Source organism: Penicillium antarcticum (genome assembly GCF_028974205.1).
Source record: "Penicillium antarcticum strain IBT 31339 chromosome Unknown utg000001l_segment0_segment0, whole genome shotgun sequence".
Lineage (NCBI taxonomy): Eukaryota > Fungi > Ascomycota > Eurotiomycetes > Eurotiales > Aspergillaceae > Penicillium > Penicillium antarcticum.
In genome coordinates, this window is record NW_026695299.1 from 646,291 (window position 1) to 666,103 (window position 19,813).

At 48.8% G+C, this 19,813-nt stretch overlaps 9 protein-coding genes across 9 annotated transcripts; 6 read left to right on the forward strand and 3 right to left on the reverse strand.

Annotated features, from left to right (window-relative positions):
• Positions 1–310: 310 nt before the first annotated feature.
• On the reverse strand, positions 311–1,797 carry N7508_000254 (putative peroxisomal 3-ketoacyl-coA thiolase (Kat1); the record flags this gene model as incomplete). Its single annotated transcript, XM_058458339.1, has 5 exons — positions 311–349; positions 408–584; positions 641–1,489; positions 1,549–1,644; positions 1,699–1,797. The coding sequence occupies 5 exons, from the start codon at positions 1,795–1,797 to the stop codon at positions 311–313; spliced, it is 1,260 nt and encodes a 419-aa protein (XP_058324561.1).
• An 801-nt stretch (positions 1,798–2,598) lies between these two features.
• N7508_000255 (putative bifunctional fatty acid transporter/acyl-CoA synthetase (FAT1)) lies at positions 2,599–4,741 on the forward strand (the record flags this gene model as incomplete). The annotated part of the gene is made up of 5 exons (XM_058458340.1): positions 2,599–2,884; positions 2,940–3,095; positions 3,157–4,312; positions 4,372–4,515; positions 4,570–4,741. 5 exons carry the CDS (start codon positions 2,599–2,601, stop codon positions 4,739–4,741), a joined length of 1,914 nt encoding a protein of 637 aa, XP_058324562.1.
• A 592-nt stretch (positions 4,742–5,333) lies between these two features.
• On the forward strand, positions 5,334–7,234 carry N7508_000256 (putative autophagy protein (Atg22); the record flags this gene model as incomplete). Its single annotated transcript, XM_058458341.1, has 6 exons — positions 5,334–5,482; positions 5,534–5,568; positions 5,642–6,397; positions 6,463–6,587; positions 6,641–6,802; positions 6,869–7,234. 6 exons carry the CDS (start codon positions 5,334–5,336, stop codon positions 7,232–7,234), a joined length of 1,593 nt encoding a protein of 530 aa, XP_058324563.1.
• A 523-nt stretch (positions 7,235–7,757) lies between these two features.
• Positions 7,758–8,216, forward strand: N7508_000257 (uncharacterized protein; the record flags this gene model as incomplete). Its single annotated transcript, XM_058458342.1, has 1 exon — positions 7,758–8,216. The coding sequence occupies one exon, from the start codon at positions 7,758–7,760 to the stop codon at positions 8,214–8,216; it is 459 nt and encodes a 152-aa protein (XP_058324564.1).
• Positions 8,217–8,378: 162 nt separating this feature from the next.
• N7508_000258 (uncharacterized protein) lies at positions 8,379–9,047 on the forward strand (the record flags this gene model as incomplete). The annotated part of the gene is made up of 1 exon (XM_058458343.1): positions 8,379–9,047. The coding sequence occupies one exon, from the start codon at positions 8,379–8,381 to the stop codon at positions 9,045–9,047; it is 669 nt and encodes a 222-aa protein (XP_058324565.1).
• A 557-nt stretch (positions 9,048–9,604) lies between these two features.
• N7508_000259 (putative oxidoreductase, FAD-binding) lies at positions 9,605–11,580 on the reverse strand (the record flags this gene model as incomplete). The annotated part of the gene is made up of 2 exons (XM_058458344.1): positions 9,605–11,042; positions 11,102–11,580. The coding sequence occupies 2 exons, from the start codon at positions 11,578–11,580 to the stop codon at positions 9,605–9,607; spliced, it is 1,917 nt and encodes a 638-aa protein (XP_058324566.1).
• A 561-nt stretch (positions 11,581–12,141) lies between these two features.
• On the forward strand, positions 12,142–13,012 carry N7508_000260 (glutathione S-transferase; the record flags this gene model as incomplete). Its single annotated transcript, XM_058458345.1, has 5 exons — positions 12,142–12,212; positions 12,297–12,450; positions 12,512–12,622; positions 12,676–12,867; positions 12,920–13,012. The coding sequence occupies 5 exons, from the start codon at positions 12,142–12,144 to the stop codon at positions 13,010–13,012; spliced, it is 621 nt and encodes a 206-aa protein (XP_058324567.1).
• Positions 13,013–14,234: 1,222 nt separating this feature from the next.
• On the forward strand, positions 14,235–16,058 carry N7508_000261 (sugar porter family MFS transporter; the record flags this gene model as incomplete). Its single annotated transcript, XM_058458346.1, has 4 exons — positions 14,235–14,328; positions 14,379–15,203; positions 15,281–15,500; positions 15,554–16,058. The coding sequence occupies 4 exons, from the start codon at positions 14,235–14,237 to the stop codon at positions 16,056–16,058; spliced, it is 1,644 nt and encodes a 547-aa protein (XP_058324568.1).
• A 453-nt stretch (positions 16,059–16,511) lies between these two features.
• Positions 16,512–17,664, reverse strand: N7508_000262 (KRR1 small subunit processome component; the record flags this gene model as incomplete). Its single annotated transcript, XM_058458347.1, has 2 exons — positions 16,512–17,546; positions 17,605–17,664. 2 exons carry the CDS (start codon positions 17,662–17,664, stop codon positions 16,512–16,514), a joined length of 1,095 nt encoding a protein of 364 aa, XP_058324569.1.
• Positions 17,665–19,813: the final 2,149 nt, after the last annotated feature.

The window sequence follows — 19,813 nt, forward strand, 5'->3', positions numbered from 1 at the left end:
TCCACAGAGTAGGCTGTTAGCGAATGCCGAGATAGCATTTCACTGAGACATCGAGTGGTTCCCTACGGATGAGCTTGAAGATAGCTGCTTATACAGCACAGACTAACTTTCTACTCAGTGGGTATCATCATGCTTATTATCCAAAGTTGTCATTAAGTATGTAATCACCCTGTACTGTGGATTACTCAGTGAGGGAACCTCAAAGCGCCTTCATAAAGTGGCTACTTAAGCCTGTTACATGCACGGGGATATATACACTATCAACAGAGATTGTTACTTTCAAAAGAAACAAGAAAAAGCACATTGTTGCTTAGTGCTCGGAAACGAAGATACCGGCCATACCCATGCCCTATGTGAATGATTAGTTTATATTCCGGCGGCGAGTCGGTCAAGAGGGATAAACTCACAGTTCCAACACACATGGAGGTCACGGCAACGCGCTTGTCCTGGCGACGCAGCTCAGAGAGAGCAGTGACGACCTGGCGGGCACCAGTAGCACCGAGAGGGTGACCGAAAGCAATGGCACCACCACGGGGATTAACCTTAGACTCATCCAAGCCAAGTTTGCTGACACAGTAGACACCCTGTGGTAAACCGAATTAGCCAAGCACAAAATAATCCAAATCCTAGTTGAACATACCATAGAAGCGAAAGCCTCATTAATCTCAAAGATATCAACATCATCCTTGCTCAAGTTGAACTTGCCAAGAATCTTGGGGATGGCAAGCGACGGTCCAATGCCCATAATGCGGGGCTCAAGACCAGAAACAGTAGCACCACAGAACTTAGCAACAATAGGCTGACCAAGCTCCACGGCACGCGAACGCTTCATTAGAACCAAAGCAGCGGCGCCATCGGTGATCTGAGAGGCATTACCACCGGTAGTGGCACTAGGAGCCCACTGGGGGAACGCAGCGCGCACCTTGCCCAGGGACTCAGGGGTAGTACCGTAACGAATACCATCATCACGGTCAACAACGACATCCTTAACTTCACCAGTCTTAGGGTCCTTAATCTGAGTCTTAACGGGAACAATCTCATCATTCAACCATCCAGCTTTCTGGGCACGCTCTGCCTTCTGGAAAGACTTTGCAGCAAAGGCGTCGTGCTGCGCACGGCTGATGTTGAACTGGTTGGCGACATTCTCAGATGTCTGGCCCATGGGCTGGGAGTTCTGAGATGCGATTGGGTGGGCCGTAATAGAGGCGGACATTTCTGGGGCACCGCCGTCTTGGTTCTTGCTCATGCTTTCAGCGCCAACGGCTACACCGACGTCGATTGAGCCGGCAATAATCTGGTTGGCGATGTTTTGGACGGCAAGTAGGCCGGAGGAGCAGAATCGGTTGGCGATTGACGCGGCTGCTGTTACGGGGAAGCCAGCTGCTAGGACTGCTGAGCGGGCGACGTAGGCGGAGCCTGGGCAGAGAACGTTGCCGACACAGACATCTTCGACGAGGCTTGGGTCCAGCTTGGAGTTCTCGCGGACGCTCTAGGGTTTTGTTAGATTTTCGGGTCTTTTTATAGTTGGTTAATTAGGATATAGTGTACCGTGAGGAGGGAGACGAGGAGGTCATCGACGGTGGTATCCTTCAATCCACCCTTTCGGGCTTTGGTGAGAGGTGTACGGGCAAGGTAGGTGATGACCTGTGGATCAATTGGTTAATGTTTGGATTTCATTTGCATGTTATGATAGCATACAATATCATCGGGGTTCTTGGCCAGAAGCTTCTGGCGGGCAGAGCCAGGAGCAGCCAACTGGTTGGCGACAGAGCTTAGACGCTGTTGTGGTGAAGACATTTTGTATAGGTATCAATAGGGGAGGGATGTGAAAAGAAGAAATAAAGCCATCGCGCGACGATCATCATTTTAACCCGAGCTCCAAATGAACCGCGGCTAGATCGTGACCGAGCCGAAAGGTGGGACAGGAACATCTTTCGCTCCGAAGCCGCGATGGAACCGATGGAACTGCCGGATTAATTCGGTCCGACTAGTGTACCATACCGTATTGCTGAGATCCTCGGTCGGTTTTCACAGGCTGTGATTGGTGAGCAGTGACCGTTTGACGTGTTTCAATGATCCACTACGTCCTGCTGATCATATAGTGCAGCGTAGAATACATTAGTGTGGAAGAGTACACGTAGTGACACAATGGAAGTCATAACTCTAGAACGGCGGATTTATGTTAATATAGGATATACTTACTGTGGAACACCGGGAGACTTACCCCAGAAACCACGAAATGCAAAAACACAAAACCGGGGAAGACGTTGGGGGAGCCGAGATTCGAATACGGGGGATTTCCGTATCGAACGCCTATGACTGCCGTTTAGCCCGCTGTCAGGTAAACTCGTGTACGGCACAGGCTTAGCGTCGTCACAGACGGCAGATCGAGTCAGACGAGCTTCCGTATCTCATTCCCGAGTCTCTGCCCGTGTTACTGTATATCTGTTGCACCAGCTTCCCCTGTATTTTCATAACCCCAATCTTGTTTCATGCCACTTTGCCTCACTCAGTCTTTGCACGCGACGTTGATCTACCCTGAATTGAAATCCCACAAGATAACTTCCAGCTTGAGAAAAACAGATTGCTCCTATTGCCATGGACGTTCTCTCCGAAATTGGCGCCCCTACATTGGCCGTGGCATCTGCCCTGAGTGTAGCTGCCGGTGCCTACCTTAATGCGAAACTCGCAATCTCGACCGATCTGTCCCAGATCTCCGGTGATAAGGCATTTGGAAAGCGCATTGGCGAGCGCATCGCCAAGCTAGATGGCGCAACAACCATATATAAGATGTTGGAGCGCGTGGTGGATGTTGAAGGCAAGGGCGCTCTGGATGCCCTCTGGTTCGAACATCAGACTTGGTCGTACAGCCAATTGAAGGATTGTGAGTACTATATCCACCAGTGCCAGCATTGTGGTTGCTAATATAAAGTCTCTAGTGGTGGACAGAATGGCCGCTCTGTTGAAGACCCGTGATGTAAATTCGGGCGATACAGTTGGTGTTTTCACGACCAATTCACCAGAAATGGTGATCACCCTCTATGCGCTCTCCAAACTAGGCGCAGTATCAGCCATGATCAACACCAACCTGCGAGGTAAGCTATACCTCCCATTTCTACACATCCAACCCAGGAAGACCCCCACACTAACCTATAGCCCAACCAGACGACACATTCACCCACTGTCTAAACGTGTCAGGCTCCAAACAAATAATCTCAACAGCCGACCTATCCCAGCAGGTCAACGTCACCATCCCCCACCTAACAATAAACCTAACCTCCTTCCCCAACACAAAAACAAGCCCAGTAGAGCTGGTAACGCTCTCAACGCTTCAATCGCACTCTCCAACCGGCCTCGCCGCAGCAAAGCGCAACCCCAAGGATCTAGCTGTCCTAATCTACACCTCAGGAACAACAGGCAAACCGAAAGCCTGCACAATCCGCAACATGCTCACCCTGATAACGTCAACACCCCTCTCCCGCGACGCAAACAATCCAGGAAAATACTACCCATTGCGCATTTACTCCTCCCTCCCTCTCTTCCACGGCACGGCCTTCTTCACAGGTATATGTGGCGCAGTCGGAAACGCGGGCACGCTTTGTCTGCGACGGAAGTTCTCTGCCAGTCAGTTCTGGAAGGACGTGCATGACTCGGGTGCTACGCGGATTCTGTATATTGGTGAATTGTGCCGCTATCTACTCGCTACCCCGCCTTCGCCCTATGATGCGGACCATAACTGTATCGTTGCGACGGGTAACGGGCTGCGCGGTGAGATCTGGGAGAAGTTCAAGGAACGGTTTAACGTTCCCGAGATTCGGGAATTCTATCGCTCTACCGAAGGCGTGGCCAAGTTTGATAATCATGGTCCTGGTGTGTGGGGTGCTGGAAAGGTCGGCTTCTCTGGGCCTATCAGACGGCTTTGGGAGGATGATACTTTTATCGTGCGGTATGATACGGATAAAGAGTGTCCGTATCGGGATCCCAATACTGGATTCTGTGTCCGTGCCGGTTTGAACCAGGAGGGTGAAGCTATTGGACGGGTTAGGGATCGGGATTTATTGATTGAGTACCTGGGCAATGAGGCTGCTACGGAGGAGAAGCTTCTTCGGGATGTGTTTGTGAAAGGTGATCTGTTCCAACGGACTGGTGATCTGGTTGTTCAGGATTCAGACGGTTGGGTCAGGTTCCAGGATCGCGTTGGAGATACTTTCCGGTGGAAGGGCGAAAATGTTAGTGCTGGTGAGATTCGGGATCATATTTGTCGCATTGAGGGGGTTCACGATGCCGTTGTTTATGGTGTCAAGCTGGCTAGGTGTGTATACTTCTTCGTTCTCTCATTGTTAGACCCCGTGCTGATCTTCTTGCTTGTAGCTATGATGGCCAGGCAGGTGCGGCTGGTATCACGCTTGAAACGCCGGCTGCTGAAGTTGAGTTGATGTCCAACTTGTATGCCGAGCTGAAGAAGAAGGGCGTTCCTTCTTATGCTCTTCCGCGACTTGTTCGCCTTACCGAGAAGTGAGTGTCCTTCTCAACGCTGAAGAATTTCGCACGCTAACCATTCATCTGCAGGGTTGCCACAGGAGTCACCTTTAAACAAGCGAAGGGCGACCTCGTCAAGAAGGGCTGGGACCCCCGCAAAGACTGGGGCGGCGACATCCTCTACTGGCTGGACGGAGACAAGTACAAGAAGCTGGAGACACAGAGTTGGTCAGAGATCGAAACCGGCAAGGCCAAGCTGTGAGACCATTCCACAAGATCGAAGCCCTACATTGTACATATAACTCAACGTAGTTCACAAGCGAGTCTCCATCGCTAAAACACATAGTAAATACGATAGATTACAACTTGATATCTCAACTACCACAAGTTCTTTATCTTTCACTATTTATAGATGGGTGTTGACAAGCATTATTAGTAGCATTATCAATCTTGAAGTAATCGACAAGTTACATTGCTAACTAATTGACTTGACTAATTCTGGCACGTTGCAGCCTGGCGATCCAGGCACCACATTAGAGCGGGAAGAGTTAAGCGCACGCCACCAAATTAGAAGAAGCAAAGCGAATCAAACCCATAGGTTGACAAGCATTCAAGCTCAAACTAGGCCCGAGCTGTGCTAGCGCCATGTGCAAAATCCAGTTTACCCTCGCGATCGGCGCACTCATTCCAACGCGACTGGTTCCCCCTCGATATGAGGTTTCTGGCACGCGGGGCCTTTGTGGTCTCTGCACGGCTGGGCTTATTTAAATTGCGCCATCCCGCTTGATTTTTTTTTCTTCTTTTTTTCTTCTTCCTCTCTTTGTACAGTGTCTCCGACCACTCGAGTCATAGTCATGGATCAGGATCAGCACAAAAACCCTAGTCTCTCCACTGTAGAGGTGGACCGAACAGGCCACCCCGACAAGATCGACCACCCAACAGCGCCAGACCAGTTCGACGAGCGATACCGCACAACCCACACCGAGATCTGGGCTTATTACGCGTGCGTTGATCGTTGAATTGACCCTGTGCGCAAACTAAACACAAACTGTAGCTATTACATTGGAAACAACGGGTTATCACTATTCAGTGGGTCAATTCTTATCTTTGGATCAGTTGCATTGGATCTAGATAGAAAGACCAGGATCTAACCTCCAACCAGACTTCGCCCCAACAGCGTTCCAAAACCTGCTATACCAAGCCGCCCCATCATCCGGCCTCCTCAAATTCGCCGGCCGAGATCGCTCAATAAACAGCATCGTCCTCCTCTCAAACGGAATCTCCTTCGCCATTCAAGTAGTAGTCTTCCTAGTAATAGGCTCATTCGCAGACTTTGGCTACTGGCGCCCAAACATCTTAATAGGCTTGTCGATAATCGCCTACGCAATCGGCTTTGGCTGGTTAGGCGTGCACACGTCCGATAAATGGCACGTCGCGGTCGGACTATACATGGTCGGATTGATTGCGTACCAGACTACCCTCACATTCTGGACGGCTGCGTTCCCTAGTCTTGCGCGGAATACGCTCGAGCTTAAGGAGAAGGCGGATGCATATTCGGCTGGTACTATCTCGCGCGAGGAGTATGATTATGCTGATACTATGATGCGCAGTAAACTTGCCAACGTGGCATTTTATGTGCAGTCTGTTGCGGAGATTTTTATTCTTGCTGTCATTGTGGGCATTATGTTTGGGTTGAGGGTGAATGATAGTGAGGCTAATAACAATTGGGGGTTGAGTGTGCTCATTGCATTTGTTTCCGGGGTTTGGTTACTGGTTTCTATTCCTTGGTTTGTTTTGGAGAAACGGAGGCCTGGGCAGGATCCGGGGAAGAGGTCGATTCTTGTTGCGGGTTTGTGGCAGTTGTGGCATGCTATGAAGCAGATCTGGCATTTGAAACAGAGTTTGCTCTATCTTATTGGTATGTTGGCTTTGGTGCTTGTGGCTTTTGTTTGTGAATTTGTTGCTGATCTTGCTCCAATCCAGGCTATTTCCTTCTTGGAGATTCGCTGAACACGACTGTTACTGTTATTTCCACTCTGCAGAATAGCATTGTGGCTTATAACACCCTGCAATTAACATATCTTCTTATTGTCGGTATTGCTGCACAGGTAAGCGCCAACCCCTTTTCAAATGCACATCAAAGTCTAACCAATATCCCTAGGCCGTTGGCATCTATGTATTCTGGTGGATCCAGCAACGCTTCAAGCTCGGCACAAAAACAATGTTCAACACTATCGCCGTCGGGATTATCTTACTAGACGGTTGGGGCATGATCGGCATCTGGACAGACAAGTTTGGCTTCCACAACGCATGGGAAGTCTGGGTACGTCCTCTCCCCCATCTCCAATCTAGATGGCATAACACAACCTAACCCTTGGCACTATTATAGGTCTACCAAACATTCTACGGCCTTTTCATCTGCCCCTGGTACAGTTACTCCCAAATCATGATCTCAGAAGTAACACCACGCGGCCACGAATTCCTATTCTTCAGTCTGTTCAGCATCATTGGCAAGACATCCTCATTCATCGGACCTATTGTTTCAAGTGCAATTATTGATGCCAGTCCGACTGGCAACGCCTCGACGCCGTTTTACTTTTTGTTTGCGTTGAGTCTTGTCAGCTTTTTGATTCTGTTCTGGGGTGTTGATTTGAAGAAAAGCCAGATCGAACAGGAGGAGTTTTTGTTGGATAAGTTGAGGAGGCTGAATGGGAGTCAATCTTCCGATGATGGTGTGGCCTCCAATTCTGTTTGATTGGGTGATGTATATGCTTGGGTCGAGAGTAGGCTTTGTTTTTGGACCTTCGGTTCAGTGCTGTGTCTTGTCCATTTCGTTTTGTTTAGCAACTCGAGTACTTTGTGCATAAATATGACTTCTGTTGAACATAAACTTGAACTTTATCTACATATATTCATTCGGGAAGTTTGGACTATCAGGCGTCGGATCAGGGATACTATCACAGGTCTGCGCTCCGAAGCCTACGGTCTGCGGATCTAAACGATCTCGCGAGACTGATATGTTGGTTCATCACTAAATACATTGAATACTCCCGCAAGACGTATATTCATGATTAATACGGGCGCAAGATGTCGTGGTTGTTGAGTTTGGCGTTGTAAGACTCGGCCCCCAAGGCAAGATATCTCGGCCCCGAAAAAGCAAGATGACACGTTCGGTCCCGACCAACTAATGTTTAAAGCAAACCGTGACGAGCGTTTTCCAATGATTAATTGAATCTCAGATATAGTTCCCTGAATAAGAACTTCTGCTTCCGATTATCATGTCTGCCTCCAATACATCTCCTGTTATCGTCGTAGGCGCCAGCGTTGTCGGCCTGTCCGCAGCCCTATGCCTGGCCTCACATCGAGTACCAACCATCGTTCTTGAAAAGCACTTCGGTGTCTCTCCTCATCCCCGTGCAATCGGATTCACCGCTAGGACAATGGAGATCTACTGCTCTCTCGTTATCAAGAATAAAGATCCTACACCGGAGAATTTCGAGCTCAAACGTCTCCGCGTCGAAAGTTTGACGGGCAAGTGGTTCGAGCAGAGCTCATGGTCTGATACCAGGAAAAATAAATCTTCCGAAGACTCTTCATTATCAAAGCAACAGCAGGTCCCTTCTTCTCCAAAGAAAGAGTATTCGGCTTCTTGGGGAACAGCTCTGCCCCAAGACAAGCTTGAACCAATCCTAGAATCCCTAGCCCTGGACCGAGGCGCAGATATCCGACGGCAATAAACTGTCCTGGAGGGTGAGCAAGATGAAACCGAAGTCATGCTCATAGTCCAAGATTCACAGGGCGAGATCCACCAAATCAAGGGCTCCTACCTCATCGCAGCAGACGGGAACCGCAGCACAATCCGCGAATAACTCCAGATCCCCCGCCAAGGCCGCGGCTTCATGCAAAACCTCCACAGTGTGCTATTCCATGCCCCACTGGATAGGCTCGCCAAAGGAATCGTTCAATTCGACATCGACCAACTAGCCCTGAAAGCCCTCCTAGTCTCCTACAGTGACGGACGCTGGGCATTGATGTTCCGTGATGACATGGAGCGCGATGAGACAGCCCTTTTTTCTGCAATCCACCAAGCCATCGGTGATCCCTCAATTCCAGTTGAGATCATCACTACTGGTAAATGGGAACTTACAGCTCTAGTCGCTGATACTTTTCATTCAGGCCGTGTTTTCTTAGCTGGTGATGCGGTGCACACGCTTCCTCCTAATAGTGGTGGATACGGTGCGAATACTGGTATTCACGATGTGCATAATCTTGCTTGGAAACTTGCTGCTGTGTTAAATGGACGGGCTTCTCCGGGGCTTTTGGATACTTATGATGCTGAGCGGAGGCCTGTTGCTTTACTGCGTCATGACCAGATCTTTGTTCGTGTTGATTATAAGGTTCATCTTGGTACTAATGCTGTTGCTGGTGAGAAGATTGATGATAATGCTATGGAGTTTGGACAGATTTATATATCGAGGGGGTTTGTCGATGTTAATGGGGATCTTTCTCTGCGAAGAAACCCGATGAGTGGGCTGGTCAGCCTGGGACACATTTGCCGCATTTCTTGATAGAGATGCATGGGAAGAGGGTTCCTATTTTGAACGCTGTGCAGAGATGCTGGATGTTGATTTGGGCTTCTGAGGAGGGCAGTCTCCGAATATCATTCAGTCTTTTCGTCTTCATGAGCAGCTAGAGGAGTTTCAACGGGTTTTCTCGGTTTGGGAGAGTGGTGCCGTTCTTATTCGTCCAGACGGATATATTGCTTGGAGGACCAAAAGGATTCGTTCCAATGCGGCTGGTGTTCTGGCAGAAGTTCTGAATAAAGTTGCCTTTGAGGTGGTTCCATGAAATGGAATCCGTGGCCGTGTGTTACGTGTAATTCTATTTCATTTTGTATAAATTTCATTTTGTATAAAAATGTTCCATTCTTGTTCATATTACTTCAAGGAAGCGTCATAATTTCACAACTGCAAAGAACTACAAAAATTTTAATATCTAGTTGTATGTTCGGACATAATTAGTAGAGAAGCTCCTTGGGAGATTGAGGTAAGAAGGAATACAGTATTCAAGTAAGTATCTATGCGCCATTTTCACATTAACCCTGCTTCGCAATTTCGTGCTTCCTTCAATAGAATCCTTCCCGATGAATTTGGGTCAGGGGAAACCCAGCGGCTCGTAGTCCATCAGTAACCGAATCCCCAAAGCCATTGGGTCCACAAATGAAGACGTCTTTGTCGCGAGGGAATTGCTTCCATAGCTCAGGAGTGACACGCCCTGTGTGCACGATAATCTTCCGACAAGTCGTGTTGAGATATTCAACGTTGACATTCGCGGTGTGGGAGAAAATGTCAATATTGATATTCACGGCCACTGACATCATTTCAAGTGCTGGTTTCATCAAATTGACCATAATCTCTGGTTCTCTCGTTGCTAGAATAAGCGCAACATCACCATCAATCTTGGATCCACGCGCAGCCAATGCACTTAGCATAGCTAAGAAAGGTGTTATGCCGATTCCACCAGCTATGAGTAGCATATTGAGTTTGCCTGGGCCCATAAAAAAGTCCCCTGTAACACCAACAATATCCGCAGAAATAGGTCTATCAAACAGGGTACGTTGGTCCTGCTTTTTCGAGTTTTGCCTCCTCAACAGATTAAACAAGGCGCCTGTGACAGTGCCTCCTTGGACTTTGCGCATGGTTAACTCAAAGCAGATAGCATTTTTCTGTTCGTGAGCACTCGAAACTGTCCAGGTGCGAACTCGATCGTCATTGATTGACCCAGGGGCTGAATTGGCCATGTGTTGATACTGAGGTGGACCTATCCAATCCATGAAGTCGAGCACGATAGCTTGTCCGGGGCGAACTTTGAGATCGTCGGCGCCGGGCTCTGAGACAACCTTGAATTTGAACACAGCAAGATCGTGGGAGATCTGTATTGCCTCTTCAAGCTTTGCTTTGTGCTGCTGAGCGCCACCCATCTGCGATTCCGCCTCTTCTACCAGGTATTTGACCTTGGGACTATAAGGACTGCGCTCTACAACGGTGCCACTCTGCTGCCGAACAGGGAGAGCGTTTCTGACAAAGGTGAACCCCGTAATATTCACCGATGTGAGACTGGCATGTCGAGCCATAATTTTGAGAGCGGGCGGTCCAACAATGTTTTCGGCTGTACCAGTCAAATAAACAATATCTCCCGTTGTGAAGGATACAATCGTCAATCCGGCAACTCCACTGGCTTCAATATTCCCCAGACTGGACGCAAATCGATTTCCCGAGTAGTCAGGAATGACCACTGTGCGGCCATCGGATGGGCTGACGCGGATGAAGCCTGGCAAGCCACTTCGGGCATTCATGCCTGCATGTGAAGGATATATCTGAGATACCGAGCTCTCGGGGTTGAAAATAGTGCCCATAAACACTGTATCGGCTTCGAGAATAAACTGAATCACTTCTTCTGGTAGACGTTCCCGTGGTGCCAGATGTTGTCGCCGGTACACGACTTCTGGTTGCGTCTGGGGATGTGGGATTAGCTTGCGAATGTTGATGTACTTTGGGCAGTTTCTAGAAGTGTATTAGCCGATATCATTTAAATAATAATGGATCTAGTATACTTTACTCACCCTATAGCCTCGATAATTTCGAAGTCAATTTGATACTCCGAATTTGTCCGACGCCTCACGTTTCGTATAGCCCCTGCGAACTTATTACGCCTTCGTGTTGAGAACTCGATCCCCAAGCCAGCAGTCAAAAATCTCTCAGGGGCAGTCTCTCGTCTCTCTTCAAGCCATGCCTTGACTGTATCCAAGAGCGGATCACCATCCCACATTCGGAGGTTCATGGAAAGGGTTCGGGAGTTAGGACTATTTACAAAACCAATATCGCCAGTTTGTCCGGCAACAATAGACGCCCATGGATGTCCATCCTCATCAAGAGTGGTGATCGGGATGAAAGGGAGATGAGAAGTGTGAAAAAGGCGGTGTTGCTCAGGCAAGAAGCCAGTAACAATGGACCAGTGATCAGAAACGGCGCTGGCATATCCGAGCTTGCGCTGGATTGAGATCTCGCCTGGGTGCCAGCCGTTCAGTGCTGCTGTGGCCATCTCTGGTGTTGCAGAGAATCAACGAGGGTGTGTTGTTGAGATTTGTGTTGACCAGGATGCGGGGAAGTCATGATGTGTATCTTACTTGGTGCCACAAAATCGCTCAGCATATTTGATATCATCTCGTATTCATGAAGTATCGCTTACTTCTAAGGTTAGGTGCAGACGCCGAATGCTGACAAACGCCGCTTCGGTGTCTGAAGCCCCTTGCCGCTGTGAATAGAGACCAGAATAACCCCAGCTTGGAACAAATGTGACAATTATTAAGTAGCAAATACTAAAACGAATAAGATAGCTATAGCATCTCAATCTTTCTAAACATTTTAATCAATTCCTGCTGCTGTGAAGTATACGAGACCCTCGATGAGCAAGGATGTCATCATGCGGGACAGCTACGTGGTGCCAGTTGGTAAGCAATTGGGCAGATCCCGGGGTCATTCCTCAGCGTTCCTCATATGCAAGTCAGCCTTAAATAGAATGAACATCCTGATTTGTTTAACATTCGTGTTCGGCTTATAATAACTTAACATTCAGTTCTCCAACCCTTCACAACTAACAGTCATGGCTTCAAACAACAAGGCAGTCTATCACTACCTTGATATCGGCAGACTAGGTCGAGGAGAAGTCGTTAAGTGAGTATAATACCTCTCTTTCTGTACAAATTCCTCCGAGGGTTCACCGCCACGAATTTACACGGCTAAGCTAATCTTGTGAAGGCTTTTTATGAAAGATGCCGGTTTCAACGTCAAAGAGGTCCGGTATGCGTACGACGAGACCTGGCCAAAGGTCAGCAAGATGCTGCAGGAGCAAGGTCTCACGAGAACGGGAAAAGTGCCCGCACTTGAATACCAAGGCTTGATTTTGACCCAGGTACGTATGCTATCTTTTATCCCTGCCACCTACGTTCGATCCAATTTTGACGCCACGGCAGCACCTTCCGATCTTGCGTTATCTTGCTAGAGATCTTGGCTCTTACGACGGAGAAACCAACCAAGAGAAATATGCTGTCGATGTTGTCGCTGATATTTACAACGACTGGAGAGTAAGCAAATCTATGTCACAGGCTTCAGGTCGCACGTATTAACCGGCTCGAAGTCCAAATGGGTAGCCAATTTGTCGAACAAAACAGATCAGTATAAAGATCAGATTGCACCGACGTACTATAACATCGTGGGTCAATATTACAGTGATAACGACGGCCCCTACCTCCTAGGTAACAAGGCTACCTACGTTGATTTTGCAGTTTATCAATCCATTGATAACGATGAAAGGACTGGAACTCTTCCTGTAGGTTCTCCCAGTCAATGCTGACAGAGGACCCGGGCTAATGAATGTCTAGTCTTCTCTCCCACAGTCGCTTCTCAAGTTGCGAGAAGCTATTGAGAAGCGACCCAATATTTCTGATTATATTAAGGAAACCCGCGAGGACTAGGCCTCTAGATGTACTTAAGTCATTATCTAAAAGTTACCAACTCAATTGGGATCAATAGGATATCTTGGTCGTCTATCGTTACCTTCCAGCTGCTTCTATTTGATAGTGGCCCATGGTTGAAATTGCATCTTGGAAAATGTATTTTATCAAAACAATTATGCAGAACCCAAAGGTCACTTTCTTCATACAAATCGACTGCAGATACTGGTTAGAGAATCACGACATAAAGACCCTAGAAGAGGGCGATAGCGTCGCGCTCAGCCTCAGGGCAATTTGGATGGTCTAGAGGACAAAGAAGATCCGACATCGCGTCCACCATAACTGGCACTAATGATACAATGAGAAAGCCGGTATAAACGGCTACTATTAGACTCTTTCGAAGGCGCCTCGTATGTTTGTGGTAGACTGAGCCTCAAGCTATAATTCTAGTCAGTGTCTGATCACTTTTAATTCTCGTCAGATGGAGTGTTTTGACCTCACAGGAGATTAAATAATGTCCACACACCTGTAACCTGGATAAAGTTTATCCAGTCAAGTGCATTCTGGGGATGATGAGTCCAGTAGCCTATCTTAATAGGCTCATTGGTCGTGTAAAAGAAGACAAAAACTAACTGCTCTGGGTAACAGATCAAGTTGACAAGGAGGTCAAACCACTAAAGCCCCTGCCTGAGTTTGGTGTTACAGAGTTACATATTGCCATGTCTCATTTCGAGTCCAGCTTGATCTGCGTTGCTATCTCTGGGCGGAGTATCTGCCGTGAAACTCAATAGGCTTCTACTTCATATTTGGAACCACTGGGCTCCCACAACCCACGCCAGTGTAGTACTCTGTGGAACACCGGTCCTTTGCAGCGTTACTGAGGCTCAGTATCAGGGGAATATAGCAACGTGGAAGAATCCTGTACGAGTTTGTTGTTCTATAGCAAATCAAGTCTAAAAGATACCAAACCATTTGGTAGATAGTGGGAATCAGTCAGAGACTGACGTTTGAAGTTCCATTTGTTGGTGTGACAATCTAAGCAACACTGTTGCTGACAGCAGCTTGCCCAAGGTTACGTCCATCGTGGCTTCTTGTTTTCTTTTCTTCTTCTTCTTTTTCTTCACTTCCCCTTTCCACCTCACCCTTCATTTTCACTCCCACTTTGAGATTTCCACAATAAGGTTGAAGCATCCATTCCACTTGCTTCACGAAGTGGTCTACAGCACCTTTCACCTACTTCAACATGTCCAACTACATGGGCACCGTTGACCTGAGCCTCATTGAGGCTCCGGTTACCTGGCGTGCTTACCTGGTCTGTGGCTTTGCCAGCTTCGGAGGTAAAAGCAACCCTAACACCACAAACACATCACAACTCACACTTCAACAGGACTTCTTTATGGCTATGACTCAGGCTACATCAGTGGTGTCCTTGGCATGGATTATGTCAAAGAGCACTTCGGCCACCCCGTTCCCAAGAGTGATGATGCCCCTACTGGCTTTGAGATTGCCACTTCGCGCAAGTCTCTCATTACCTCCATCCTGTCTGCTGGTACTTTCTTGGGTGCAATATTTGGTGGTGCCGTGGCGGAAATGATTGGTCGCCGTCTGGCCATCATGCTTTCCTGCCTTATCTTCTCCGTCGGAGTTGCTGTTCAGGTTGGCACCACCTCTGTTGGTGGTCTTGTTGCCGGTCGTCTGGTTGCTGGTCTTGGAGTCGGCGGGGTCTCTTCTGTTGTCATTCTCTATGTCTCTGAGATCAGTCCCCGTCGTGTTCGTGGCTTGCTTGTTTCGATGTATCAGTGGGCAATTACTATCGGTTTGCTCGTGGCCTCGGGCGTTGACCAAGGTTGTAAGAATCGGACTGATTCGACGTCTTATCGAATTCCCATTGCTCTACAGTTCATTTGGGCCGTCATTCTTGCCGCTGGTCTCTTCTTCTTACCTGAGTCCCCTCGTTACTATGTTCGCTGTAGTCGGACCAACGACGCTCTGCGCTCTCTTTCTCGAGTTCGTGGCCAGTCTCCCACTCACCCAGCTATCCAGGCCGAGCTCGCTGAAATCCAGGCAAACTATGATTACGAAAAGAGAATTTCCAGCACCTCCTGGGCTGATTGCTTCAAAGGTGGCATGTCGCCCCGTGGTAATCTTCGTCGCGTTATTGCCGGCACTGCCTTGCAGATGTTCCAACAGTGGACCGGAATCAACTTCATTTGTATGTCACTAACCCTTTTCCTAAATCTCTTCCTACATGTCTATTTAAGCCTCTTACTAATATTTTTTTGAATCTAGTCTACTACGGAACCACCTTCTTCCAGCAGGTCGGCTTGCAGAACCCTTTCCTGATTTCCACCATCACAAACGTTGTCAATGTTGTCACCACCCCCGCCTCGTTTTACATGATTGAGAAGTTCGGACGCCGTACTCTGCTGATCTGGGGTGCCGTCATCATGTGCCTTTGCGAGTTCATCATCGCAATCGTTGGTGTTGCCTATCCTGACGGACATGCAGCGTGAGTCATGGATGTAAACATCCTGTGCAATAAACACACTAACATAGTGCTAGAAACACCTGTCTGATTGTGTTTGTCTGCTTCTACATTGCCGCGTTTGCAACCACCTGGGGCCCTGCAGCTTGGGTCGTCATCGGCGAAATCTATCCTCTTCCCATCCGAGCCAAGGGTGTTGCCCTCGCTACAGCTTCGAACTGGTTGTGGAACTGTGTCATTGCCGTCATCACTCCCTACTTGGTCGACAAGGAATACGGCAATTTGAAGTCAAAGGTCTTCTTTGTCTGGGGCAGCGCACTTTTCCTCTGTCTTTTGTTCGCCTTCTTCGTTATTCCTGAGACCAAAGGCCTCACTCTGGAGCAGGTTGACAAAATGCTGGAAGAGACTACTCCTCGTGGCAGCGCCAAGTGGCGCCCCACGGATACCTTTGCTCACGAGATGGCCATCGCAGAGTACGGTCACGCCCGCATGGGCGAGCAGAAGTCCACTGCCCTCCACTCTGACCAGACAGTTCACGAGGGAATTGTGGAGATTGGCGACCACCGTCCCAACAATCTCTGAGTCGAATCGCTCTACGCAGACTTAATGCGACACGATCATGTCTGTAGTGAATTGTCACATGGGGTCTTGATTGAAGCACAAACATCGAATATTTGCGCGGGAGTGGAAGAGAATCAAATAATTTACAAAAGCAGGTTATGCTAATTGAGAATTGAGAATCCCTGTGTGGTCTGAAATATGAATGATCGTGCATTCAACAGACACATCTTGCTAGTTATGTGCCCAACCCCTTAGCTTAATAAAATCAAAAGATTCATGAAATGAATGCAAGTAGACATAAAAACTTTGGTATTGAACAATGTTTTTGGGAGACACATATACACGCCAGCTTGGGGCATACATGGGTTGCAACGTTGCAACGAAAAGGACCAGGAGACAAGACATTCAAACGCCAGACCCATGCTCTGCCATAAGCGCCAAATCCGATACAAGACACCACAATCAAAGAGCAGCTCATTCCGCATCGGAAGATGCGTCCTTGGACTTGCTCTTCTTCTTTTTCTTCTTCTCCTTGCGCTCGGCAGCATCGTCGACATCGGCCTCGCCATCAGCCTCGCGCTTCCGCTTGCTCTTCTCCTTCTTCTCCTTCTTCCTCTTCTTCTCGTCCAGGTCCACAGGCGCAACCTCCTCAGGCGCAATGAAATCCTTCTCGCGCTCGCGCATCTTCTCCTCCCGCTTGACCCGCTGCCTCTCGACAACCTCCTCCTTCTGAGCCCGCTCCTTCGCCTCCTTCGAAAGGAAGTACTCGCCAGACTCGATCTGCAAGTCGACCTTGCTCTTCTCCGGCGCAGGTGGGAAGGGCGTGTAAACCTTCTTGCTCTTGTCGGTAACCTGGAAGGGAACGTGACGCTTGGACAGCGTGCGCTTCTTGAAGTTAGGCAGGAATCGGTCCCAGGACTCTTCCGCCAGCGTCGGGTCCTTCGCCAACTCGCGCTTAATCATCAGCTCCTTGATATGGTAGATCGGGTGGATATTCGCCATGCAGTCGTCGATGATCCGTCGCACCTCCTTCAGCCCCTTGTACGGACCCATGACCGCAACAGTGTTTCCCTGCACGAGGATGTATGTGCTGGTGAGAAGTTCCAGTGCCTTGAGGGTTGAGCCGTTTGGACCGAGGATACGCTGGCGACGCTTGACGAAGCGCTCTTTGTTGCGGACCTGGTTGCGGATCTTGATCACGTCGCAGGCTGTGCCGTCTTCGAGGATCTTCATCGCTTGTGTGACTGGCACGCTACGCGCGAGCAGCTTGATCAGATCGCGGGCTTTCATGATCGCCGCTGGGTCGTAGGTCTTTCGTGTTGTCTTCACTGTCATGCTTCCCTCGACCAAATCCAGTGTGCAGGCGATTCCCTGCTTCTCCAGGGCGCGGGTGATGACCGGCCATGCTTCCTTCAGGTATTGTTCGCGGTATTTGGGGAAGAGGGTCATGAAGGAAGATTCCTCGGCGAAGCTTCCGGCGGCATTGTGTTCGGGTTTGAATTCTTCGATCTAGATGGATTTGGTCAGCTTTAAGCCTAAATTGAATGTGGAAATGGAAATGGCCTACTTTCCACTTGTCAATATCATCTGTGTCCCATGACTTCTCCTTGTTGTGTGTGGAAGGCATCTTGGCTGATGTTGCGCAAAAGAAAGAAAGCGACTGTTCCGGAGCTCAAATGAAAATCCGCGCCAACTTTTTTTCTCCCCGCTTTCCCCGATCGGGTAATATTGATGCCTGGGTAAATGGGTGTCTATCATCTGGGTTAGTCAACCAACTTAGTTAACTAATTATATCGGGCTCACGAGTGCATCTCATTCTGGCTATTCTGTTGTATTTGATACATGCTGGCGGTGCTCTGTAGTCAATTCTAAATGGTTGTCTTCATTGAAGGACTGTACTTCTCTTACTACTCAATGAAGTATGAGGAATTTGTACGACTTATCACTGCCAACTTGGTTCTTTCACTCTGCAAGAATACAGTAAATGAAAAGCATATCCTTGCGATTATCGACTAGCCTAGCACAGATTACTTTATACTTGGTATAGCCAGTTCTCTGTATCCCCCTATCCCCAAGTGACAGCACCGCCGGGGTCATAGTTAGGCTCGGGTATCGCAGGTCTGTGCCCAACGGGTTACTCGATAGGCTTCAAACACCCAGAGCTGGTAGAAGCACAGAATCCCAGTATTGGACGGTTTTCAATGGCGGTGGAGCAAGTATATTCTTTTATGCATTGACGCCCTTCTTTGGTCTCTCTTTCTTCACCTCTTTTTTGTCCATTTTCGGATGCCTCGGGTTGATCATTCAGAGAGCATTAATGGCCGCTGCTGGATCAATTGAGGCTCTTTGGAGTCTGTCCCTTCCCTCTTCCTGGGACTCCTGTAAACCAACGCCATGCAATATTTCTGGCAGACACATGTGGCCGTCAATTTAAGGACATTCCACACGAAACTCTTAGCGTTCTCCCTAGAAAACGGTATGGCCTCTCCCGAGTAAGGAACAGGAGTCAAGAAATGCCTGGTTCTGTCGGGCCCGAACATAAAGCTCGTCTCGTATAGAAACCAGGTAGTCGGTAATCGAGGCGTCACGACTGTTGTGATTGGTTGCTTGCAGGGAATAACGGTGTGCTCACTGGTCATATTGTTCTTGCTGCCCAAGGGAGGTTAGTGTGATAGGCGACTCAAACATAGCCAGTTCGGGGGCGAAGTCTCATTTTGGGTGGAATGGAGTGACGGTCAGCATTGGCTTTCAGACGCTGTCGGTGAAAGCGATGGCATATGAAATTTCCAAGGTTAGTAGAACGTGGGCCCGAGTGAAGGTCGATGGCAGCGGAGGCTAATAGCCCTGGTAATTCCAGGTGCCTTCCCGTCAGTCTGGTACCCTTTCCCTTCCACTTCTCTCTTCTCCTTTTCTCACTGCTCGGCTTTCCTCCATCGATCTTGCGGTCCATTGTTCTTCGAGGCATTATCGAAGCATTCAGTAGCCGAAGGTCCGATAACGTCGGACAGACTCCGACCATGGGTCCCGATGAGGCTCTCGGGCACCAAGTACAAGGGGGGCTAAGCACACAGCAAACTCGATCATCTCAAGCTCTCTACTATGCACTCTCAACACGTTCCAACAAGCAGTCAGCACCTTGCACTAGGGCCATGCGAGTCATTGCTTAGCGCAATCCCCAGATCCCCGATCCCCCGATCTGCCAGATCCCTCGATCCGCACTTGGGCCACCATGTCCTACGGTGATACCGCGAACTCCAAGCAGGTATGGGGCTATCGACAGCCAAGGCTGAGTGCATTTGGGCATTGCCGACTCCGCGGAAATAACGTCAACAACGGGAAGTGGGCTACGAGCGTTCTCACACGCTAATCGCCGAGTCCCACATGCTTCTCTGTGCGACCATGCCCTCTTCCAAGCCCACCGGAATTCCCAGTCTTTCCAGCAGATTTGGACTTCAGCAGACTCACAAGCGTGTTATGGATACAGAAATTCGACATGATACAGGTAGCACCGGTTCAATTAAGAGAAATCTTTGACTAACCATCTTTAGCTATGTGGATGTATATGCAAGTCGGATGCAAAGGGAGACGCTCAAGACTGTACATATGTACAATATGTGAAGAATGGGGTCGATCTGTGATGTGGCATGATTCAAGAGTGTCTAAACATTCTCGGTCTCATCGTGAGATCACCTTCGACCGAATCTTGTGTTGGTATTTCAGGACTCGGGCTCGACATGGTGGGCTTTCATGGCTTCCTGCCAATGCAGACGTACCTG